Source organism: Salvelinus sp. IW2-2015, linkage group LG8 (genome assembly GCF_002910315.2).
Source record: "Salvelinus sp. IW2-2015 linkage group LG8, ASM291031v2, whole genome shotgun sequence".
NCBI classification, from domain to species: Eukaryota; Metazoa; Chordata; class Actinopteri; order Salmoniformes; family Salmonidae; genus Salvelinus; species Salvelinus sp. IW2-2015.
Genome location: NC_036848.1, coordinates 25351711 through 25362292, shown reverse-complemented (window position 1 = coordinate 25362292; position 10582 = coordinate 25351711). Strand labels below are relative to the sequence as shown.

Here is a 10582-nt window from a genome sequence, read left to right as displayed (position 1 = left end):
TCAATGACTGGATGATTCAGAATGGCACATCAATAGATGTCTGTGGGAAAATGGCACCTGCAGTCTGTGGCCTGTGGGGGACAGTTTTCTGCTCCAGTAACTGTATTCCTGTAAGGCAGACCATGCATGATGGCGATACTTTAAAATGTCCTGTCATGGGACAAAATAAGTCTGACTGTAATCAGACTTTTAAATATGAAATATCTCATGTGATTATGTATTCAAACATGCAAATCCAGCTATAGTTGTGATCCCAAATTAGGTAAAATAATTAAAATTGGAGTTAGTGGAGTAGAGTTTGATTTATATTGGATCAGTCTAAAATATTATTACATTTTTTTCCTCCATTTGTCGTTTTGCTATATCAAATATAAGCAACCTATTGTGTTCGTTTCGCGCTTTCGCGCTATCAGTCTCTCACAAACATGCCACGATGAACAGAAACGTACACTCGCTCGCTTGCTGGATTTCTTTATATCCGCTGCAAGCCTTGTGTGATTAAACCCGATCCAGTCGCTGTGAAATCAGTCTGACCTCTCCATTTCAACAATAGTCTCATCCTCGTTGACGCCAGCAACCCGACCCCGGAGTGATCGCTGATGTGACCAATGGCTGACGGATTCCTTGCTTCCTCACGTGGCTCGTGGGCGAATCGGAATGGTCGGTGAGCAGAACTACAGTGGGCCTGGCTCTCACGTTTGGTTGAAATGGTAAGCTTGGGATGGTATTTTGTGAGTTGGCTTTGGCAGATTTATTTAATTGTTACATTGTTTACAATTTTAGGCGATTGCAGCAAGTCAATTAAGTTTCTTGGAGCTATTCAGGTAATATAAAATGTATTTGCCCCCCGTTTTGTAATGCATTTCTAAAGTAAGCGCTTAGGCAGCATCGGTGGTTTTCCTATCCTATAAAATGTTTGATATTTCAAATACATTTAATTTATATTTTGGATTTGGTGGCAGTAATGTTGCATGTTACAATGTGTCTTGACAGCGTAAACTCTCCATATAATCATGGTAACACCGCTACATTTGTATTAGGTTGTTACATTGTTACTATCCATGCTACATAGTCAGCTACTAAGTTTGTTTTGTGTAACAGTAATGCATTTATTTAACTGTATTCCACGCAAGTAAATGGCAACATTTTGTTTCTTCTTAAAACAAACCGTTGACTGGCTGTTTTTAACAAATACGGTATTATGATGTACGCTATTCACAGCAAAGGTACCTGCATAATAAGTAGGTTATTCCTGAAAGCAGGTGTCAACATGGAGCGGTACAGTGATTTTAGATAAACATTTGTGCACTACAGGTGAGAACGATTGACATTGACATTCTAAAATATAATTTGTAATAATCTTTTTTGCGACAGATTTCTCTGCGGTTTGGACTGAGACAGTTGCTACTGTGATAAAGGGATATCTGGATGGATACAGGGCTGCCCTGCCACACCTTTCTTCGTCAAGCAAAAGTGTTGAACTTCTCAGCTGGATACAATTATAAGAACAAACGGACCGTACTTTGGAATACTTTTAACCAACATTTTTATTTTAAGCCAACTTGAATGGCATGGGTTTTGAGGAAACCTAACTCTGGTATTTTTGAAAGTGTTCACAAGAGTGGTGGAGTTTACTTTTGAGGAGTCTTCTGAAGTCTTTACGGGAACTAAATCTCAAAATGGATCAAGCAAGCGGCGGAGAGGATCCCAATAAACCGAATAAAAAGAAAGAAAAAGAGGATGAAAGTAAAAACAAAAAACTGGTAGGTAGTTTTCTGAGCCAACTTCCTTTGAAAAGTAAATCTGAACTGTGTCCTGTTATTTGACATTCAAGGGTTAACTGATATACAGACTTCCCATTCCAATATAATGTCATTTTGACCAAGTTAGGTCAATTGTTACATAGTTTTCGCATGCTACTTATGAGTGAATCAGCTTTTACAACTCATACGTTCGGGTGTTGAAAGCCATGCAAAGGAATTTATGCGCATGCCCTATTTCCTGTTTTACTGTTTTGCATTAAACCTTTTTCATCAGTCACCTCAATTGTAAGCCCGTGTGTTAAAGTCAATCCATCACAACAGTTTATGAACCATTCTAGTAACCCTGGGGAGTTGACTACATCACATGTCATGCACATATCTATTGATGGGCTGGCAGCCCCAAATGGGAATCGTATTACTATTTAATGTAATAGTCACATTTTAGGCTAGATGGTATTTCACTTAAGTTACTTTTGAAAACCCTGAGCATTTGTATGCTTTTTGACCTAATTCTTTCCTACAAGTACAAGGTGAGGCCTTTGAAACGGTCTCCATTACAGTTGATAGTCTGAACCTCAAAGCATTCATGTTGCAGAGATGGATTAAGTGGAAAGGTCAGCAACTTGCTGACCATGAGGGCAGAACAAGTCCTTGTGGTTTGCAGAGCAGTTTTGTTGTGCTGTTGCACGAGTGTCAGCATTATAGATAAAACCTGAGCCAAACTAAACGGTATTATCAGCACTATGACATGAACAACCACCAAGCAACAGTGCATAGGCTAGGCAGCTAAGTTACTTGTTGATAATAACTGATAGCTTGTATCTAACAGACTTTATTTCATTCTTAAATTCAGCTGTGGAGTCTCCCTATCGGCCCTAGTCTGATACAGTGTCTAGCGTTGTTTAGTGTACTCCCACACCGGTTGATATACACTCAGTGTCCAGTTTATTAGGTACACCCATTTAGTACTGGGTTGGACACCCCTTTGCCTCCAGAACAGCCTGAATTCTTCGGGGCATGGACACATTGCTCAATTGGTATCATGGGACCTAACGTGTGCCAGGAAAACATTCCCCACACCATTACACCATCGACACCAGCCTGTACCGTTGACACCAGGCAGGATGGCGTCATGGACTCATGCTGCTTACGCCAAATCCTTACTCTGCCATCAGCATGACGCAACAGGAACCGGGATTCATCGGACCAGGCAATGTTTTTCCACTCCTCAATTGCCCAGTGTTGTTGATCGGGGGCCCACTGGAGCTGCTTCTTTTTGTTTTTAGCTGATAGGAGTGGGACCCTGTGGGACCCTGCTGGTCGTCTGCTGCGACCACACCGGGTTGTGCATTTCGAGATGCCGTTCTGCACACCACTGTTGTACTGCGTCGTTATTTGCCTGTTTGTGCCTGCCTGTTAGCTTGCACGATTCCTTCCATTCTCCTTCGACCTCTCATCAACTAACTGTTTTTGGCCACAGGACTGCCGCTGACTGGATGTTTTTTGTTTGTCGCGCCACTCTCTGTAAATCCTAGACACTGTTGTGCGTGAAAAGCCCAGGATGCCGTCCATTTCTGAGATACTGGAACCGGCGCGCACTCGTTTTGCCCATTGTAACATTCAATTGAACAGTAACTGAATGCCTCTGTGCCTGTCTGTCCTGCTTTATATAGCAAGCCATGGTCACTTGACTCACTGTCTGTAGGAGCGAACCATTTTCGTGAACCTGGTGGTGTACCTAATAAATTGTCCACTTAGTGTAGTCTGGTACAGTGTCTAGGGTTGTTGAGTTACCCACACACTGGTTGATATAGGAGGTGTATAGTTTTGACACTGTGTGATCGTAGGGTCTCTAGGGTCTATTGAGCTATTACTGCCCAGAGCACCTCATCTCTTGCCTGAAATTTAAGTGGGGTATACATCATTATTCGTATTTCACAAACTACTTTGACTGAATTAACTTCAACAACATTTTCCCCAAAATAAACCATGTTCAGTAATAATTAGTCACCAGTGTATGTAGGACACTCTCAGGATCTTTTTAAGGTGGACTCTTCCCATGCCTTAATTACAACACTGAAGGGATGTGGTCTCTTTTCAGTGTGGTCATCATAATGACCGCGCCACTCACCCTGTGGGAAACTAGAACTGGTTGGAAAGACGGGCTGTAAAAGAAGCAGGTTACAAACAGCGGCAGAAACGCACAGGGCTTCCTGTGCCACCAGAGTTGTCAATCAACTGCGGTACAGTGGACTGTTCTACTGCTGTTTGTAAGCTCCTTGAGCAAAAGTCAAATAAGGCAAAGTTGCCCCCTCTGCTCAACCAGGATGTAGGCATACAGTTGAGCTGATCACGTTTCTTGACACTGCTCCGTGTCCTATCACTGACTTACTGTAGTGTAACCTGGGAAAGGTTCCTGTACAAGGCCAGCATGTTAAGTAGTTAAGTCTAGTATGACAGCGAGTTCATTCAGTTAATCTGTGGATCACGAGAGATGATGAGTTATCCAGGACAATGCCCTAACCTTGGCCACCACTAAGGTAAAGAAGGTAAAGAAGATTATCCGTTTATCCTAACATTAAAGAGTAGGATGGCTATCTGGCCGACTTTATGACTTTGTTTTACCAAATTATGTCCTTCCAATTTTTACTCAACTATGTCCTGACTGCGATGGGCAGGACTCTTCTGTTTTGAGCAGTGGGGCTGTTGGGACTGGGAGAATCTGCCCATTGGTGAGCTGCTCCATTGGGCTTATGCAATTGCAAACCTCTCGTTGCCTCAGGCTAAGACTCTAGAGCAGAGGAGCAGCCACACAGAGCTCTGTGTACAATAAATAAATAGCTAGTTACATATCGGGATATTATTTTTGATGATATATTTAGTATTGCATCGCTTTGACAATATTGCAATATTCTTTTTGCGCTAGTTGGCTGTACCTGTACCAAAACTCTCATATTTTTCCTTCATAGCGAGTTTTCCATCTTTAAAAAAAAAATAGGGTGGCAATTTGTTTTCAGCACTTTTTTTCCCCATGACTGATCAAAAATAGTTTTCTCATGGCTCTCTCTTGTCCCTCTGCAGCAGATATATGGTGAGCAATATGTTCGAATCATCGAATCGCAATATAATCACAGTATCATATATTGTATCGGCACCTAAGTATTGTGATATTGTATCGCGAGGTCTCTAGCAATTCCCAGCCCTAGAATGACTGTGACGAGAAGTACTAACAAAACAAATAAATAATTCCTCTAGCTCTTGGGTTGCAGGCAGTGGGGAGGGGTTGGAATGGGGTGCAATGCTGGCGGCACAAAACTTGTAATCTCTGGTATGCGTTCCAGCAGGGTTAACTAACGTAAATAGAATGGCCTTGATTTCTAGCCAGCAGAAAACCCCTGTGTTTTGTCGACTGTAATGACATAGTAGGACTAGAACCCCCATGGTCTCCCACGAGGGTGCTGTTCATGTGGTATTTAAATGTTGTGGAAATGTAGAGTTACAACAACCCCATGTAACTCTTAAACATCCTCCAGTCGCCCAGCCACTGCCTTCCATTCGTTGACACCACCGCCCGGTCCTTAGTGTTCTTAGGTGCTGCCTCACTACTGCCTTGCTGAATGCCGTTGTCATCCCAGGACTCTCTCATTCGGTGAGCTCACTGCGAGGTACACAATCCTTAAAAGAGGTCTCAGGCATGTTCACTAGTGTTGCCCAATCCTCAACAGTGCAGCCAAGGCAAAGAGATGCAGGCCCGTGCTCTGGGCGCTCTGGCTCTTGCTAACCCAGATGGCCTGAGAGTGGAGGGAGGATGTAATCGTTCATCCCTGGGTGGAGTCTTGATCTGACTTTTAGTTTTTCCCTCCTTTTTTTCTCCCCTCTTTGCACATCCATGCCTAGATGCACGCAGGCTTATATACACGGCACAATATTTCCCAACACTTTCCCTGACTTTGCCACCCTTGATTTCTTCCAGAGAAAGAGATTCAGAGATTGTCTGTGGTCGGTGGGAATGTGTGTGGATCGAGGCCAGAATTTAGGGATAGTGATGAGTCTGTTTTGAAGGTGGATTAGAGGTGGAGGTTGTCATTTCAAAGCAGCGCCACTGAGGGTCGTGGTGGCAGGGCAGTATGATTCCCTTTAGCGTGGGGATCCTTTAGACTTCAGCGAAAGGCTCAGTCTGACCTGTTGAATGCGACTCTGGTGAGGAGACAAACATTTGAAAGCTGTGTTTGTTTATTGAGTCACCGGCAGGATAACGTCACAACAACACTATCTGGGCTCTGGTTTGTGATGTGGACACAAAATAACAGCCAAGGACATCAGGATAACACCTGATTTTAAGGTTAAGGCCACTTTTATCAGGTTGTCTGTCACAAATGTCATGTATGAGTAATTTTTGGTTGCCCCATGTTTGCAGTTATCAAAGTATAACCGCCAAGCAACTTTGACTTCTAACGGAATGAACAGAAGGAGTGAAGTCATTTGAAAGGAATTCAGGAGATCCGGTTATCCAGACCTAGAGCCCCCTCCTCTGCATTCCAGAGTAAATTGTGACCTCAGAGAGAGAGAGAGAGCGAAGTGTGCCACCATATGTACCTCAAGATCCCTTGATAACTGGAGGATTATGTGGGTTATGCTGTCTTAATAATGAAACTGAGTAAATGCTAAGCTGTATTTCAACTCGTTTAATGTAAGTGAATCTCAAAATAAAGATTTTGATTCAGTTAACATAAGTGGATTTTTTTTTCAGTTAGGTGTAAAATTGGTTAAGGCCTATTTAATTAACCGAGAGGCAGAAAAGCTTATTTACTCTACATTTCAGTGTGCAGTAGTCATAAATCTATTTGAATAGAGCTGCTCTCAAAGCATGTCAGCATAATAATAATGTTGACGTTGACATACCGACACATTTTGAGACTGCTCTCGGACTGCAATTTAGGTGGTATGCCTGATGACATGATTGTACAATACAGGGAAAATATTTGGAACTTAATCTCCTCCAAATCTGGAGTTGGTTGATTTGTCAAATACATACTGTAGCCTAGTCCGGTGTTTGCCAACTCCAGTCTTCGAGTACCTCCAACAGCACACATTTTAGTTGTAGCCCCAGACCAACTCAACTGATTCAACTCTTTGAGGGCTTACATTTTTCTATTTTATTTGAATCCTATTTCACATTTACAAGTGTGTAATTTATATGCGTGTGAATTAGAAATGTTACAAAAATTTGTGCTGTTGGGTGTACGCGAGGATTGGATTTGGAAACACTGGCCTAGCCCATATGTCATATAGATTATATTAATGATTAGACTTGCACAAATAAAATGTGTATGAATGTATGTCCTAACTTATTGCATAAATACCCAAGCTAGATTCCATGCCAAGGTTTATATGATAAATAGACAAGTGACATAAGAGGTTATACAGTAGGGTGGAATAGTAGACTGTCATTGTGGAGGGTTCCTGGACCCCTTGATTCACAACGTTAATGGTTGCTCAAAGCATTGGAGAACAAAATAGTGTATCATTTGCCTAAATGAAATATTTTGGATGAGATTACATTTCTCCGGGGAGATATCCTATATTATTTTCACTGTTGTGGTTACATGGTTTCCGTTCATGTTCTGGAATTCTGTTGGGACTACTAGCTAAAGTTTCTCAGGCTGAAGATGGAAATCCATGATGTAGACGTAAAATTGTGTGTGTGTGTGTGTGTGTGTGTGTGTGTGTGTGTGTGTGTGTGTGTGTGTGTGTGTGTGTGTGTGTGTGCGTGGCTGCTGGCTTTGAATGGTGGCAGACAGCAGGCTGATACTGTCACTTTTTACACCACACACACACACACACACACACACACACACACACACACACACACACACACACACACACACACACACACACACAGAGGAAGGGATTGTTATACCTCAGTGATTCAAATTTTGGCACGGTTTTAGGGGCTTTAGGGTGCACATCAGGTCACAGCTAGCATGTGTGAAGGTGGGGCGTGATACTTCCATTACATTAAAAAATGCTGAAAGAAAGAATAGGCCTAATTCAAACACAGCTAATATGCTAACATGCTATGCCCACCAAAGAGTGATACAACACAACAGTACAAGGTCTACTGTATACAGAATCCTACCATATAAATAGTAGTGGATGCCTACATTTCAATGACTCTTGCAGTTGTGCTGTGGTGTTACTGTTGTGGTAAAACTAACTTGGCTGATAGAGGTAGATTTAAATTCTTCTATCTGATACTGCTATGTCATGTTGTGATTTTGTATGGTGTCCCTGGTGGCCTGGTCCTCAATTGTGGAGATAGAGGGTCTGTGTGAGAAGAGAACAGCAGGAAATGGACCATGTGAGTTTTTCATGCCACTCAGGAAGTGGGAGAGAGGAAGTGGTGAAGAATGCTTTAGTCACGCTGGCTGTGGAAGAAACGGCTCCATCTGATCTGACATCACCCTGTCAGATATTTATACAGGCGTGTTCTTGGCAATTAGAAGAATAAAGAAGTATGAATCTCATTCTTCAACATTGACGTGGTGTAAATTACTAGGGCTGGGTATTGTCAGGGACCTCATGATTACATTTTATCACGATACAGTACATTGGCAAGGACCCCCTCAACTCTAGTAAACTCCCCAACGAGTCGGTAAATAGTCAGTTCTTTCCACGTGTCTTCAATGTCTTGATGATGAGGCGGGGCGGCAGGTAGCCTAGTGGTTAGAGCATTGGACTAGTAAATGAATGGTTGCAAGATCAAAATCCCTGAGCTGACAAGGTAAAAATCGGTCGTTCTGCCCCTGAACAAGGCAGTTAACCCACTGTTCCTAGGCCGTTATTGAAAATAAGAATTTGTTCTGAACTGACTTGCCTAGTTAAATAAAGGTAAAAAAAAAATGAGCAGACACTAAGCATGGAACACACTGAGAATCTACCGATAGTTACTTATCACAGTGGGAGGGCGTGCCTTATCTTGCTACAACAAAAGCGGTACCTGCTGCATGACGATCCGGTAGTGACGAACGAACCATTTCTACTTTTAAAATGGCAATGGCATTTTCTCCGTGCATCCAGGGATGAACCAGTCAGACTTTGTATGCAATGTAGGCTATGGGATTGTAGCTAGCTAAGTGCGCAGACACAATGCACTAAATACTTCCTCCAAGCTAGTTAACCACTTTAGCTAGTATTGATATTATAATTAAATCACAATGGATTAGCTAGTTTACATGAAATAACTGCCTGTGTTGGCTGCCGAGTTATCTAGCTAGCTAAGGACACTGCACTATCTAGCTAAGTAGCTATGTTGTGCTAGCTAGCGAATATATGTAAACGTTAGCTAGCTAGCTAAACATTTGGATACGAAATAGGCACTGTCGGGATTGGGTTTATGGAGGGTGAATTCAATTTCTTCGTCGGTATCTTGCTAGGTAGTTATCTAGCTGTGGCCCAGGGTTTCCATTAGCCGTATTTGGCCCCAAAAATAAATAAATAGGTTGCTAGCCAATTTGTCTGGGTAAAAAATAAATAATGCCTTTTATTCATTGATGGAAATACCGGTCGATGTGCTCCAACTTTAAAGGCAAATATGCACTACCGGTCAAAAGTTTTAGAACACCTACTCATTCAAGGGTTTTTCTTTATTTGTACTACTTTCTATTTACAATTTACTCTTTCTTTTTTTTGTAGAATAATAGTGAAGACTTCAACTATGAAATAACACATACAAAATCATATAGTAACCAAAAAAAGTGTTAAACAAATCAAAATATATTTTAGATTCTTCAAAGTAGCCACCCTTTGCCTTGATGCCAGCTTTGCACACTCTTGGCATTCTCTCAACCAGCTCACCTGGAATGATTTTCCAATAGTCTTGAAGGAGTTCCCACATATGCTGAGCACTTGTTGGCTACTTTTCCTTCACTCTGCGGTCCAACTCATCACAAACCATCTCAAATACCCCTTACACAGCCTGGAGGTGTGTTGGGTCATTGTCCTTCTGAAAAACAAATGATAGTCGCAAACCAGATGGGATGGCGTATCGCTGCAGAATGCTGTGGTAGCCATGCTGGTTAAGTGTGCCTTGAATTCTAAATAAATCACAGAAAGTGTCACCAGCAAAGCACCCCCACACCACACCACCTCCTCCATGCTTCACGGTGAGAACCACACATGCGGAGATTATCCGTTCACCTACTCTACGTCTCACAAAGACACGGCGGTTAGAACCAAAAATCTAAAATTTGGACTAAAAGAACGACTTCCACCAGTCTAATGTCCATTTCTTGTGTTTCTTGGCCCAAGCCAAGAAAGCCTCTTCTTATTATTGGTGTCCTTTAGTAGTGGTTTCTTTGCATCAATTCGACCATGAAGGCCTGAGTCTCCTCTGAACAGTTGATGTTGAGATGTGTCTGTTACTTGAACTCTGTGAAGCATTTATTTGAGCTGCAACCTGAGGTGCGGTTAACTCGAATGAACTTATCCTCTGCAGCAGAGGTGACTATGGGTCTTCCTTTCCTGTGGCGGTCCTCATGAGAGCCAGTTTTGTCATAGCGCTTGATGGTTTTTACGATTGCTCTTGAAGAAACTTTCAAAGTTCTTGACATTTTCCGTTTTTTTGACTTACCTTCATGTCTTAAAGTAATAATGGACTGTCGTTTCTCTTTGCTTATTTGAGCTGTTCTTGCCATAATATTGACTTCTGTATACCACCCCTACCTTGTCACAACACAACTCATTGGCTCAAATGCATTAAGAAGGAAATAAATTCCACAAATTAACTTTTAACAAGGCACACCTGTTAATTGAAACGC

The 10582-nt window shown here is 42.1% G+C and overlaps 1 protein-coding gene across 1 annotated transcript in view; it reads left to right on the top strand.

The window, feature by feature from the left end:
• The first annotated feature begins 716 nt into the window (after nt 1-716).
• The window catches only part of LOC111967632 (protein diaphanous homolog 2-like), a 622518-nt gene continuing 612652 nt past the window's right edge, over nt 717-10582 (top strand). Inside the window, 2 exon segments of the mRNA XM_023992819.2 lie at nt 717-824; nt 1375-1763. Coding sequence (XP_023848587.2) covers nt 1680-1763 — 84 coding nt within the window. The 5' untranslated portion in view covers nt 717-824; nt 1375-1679.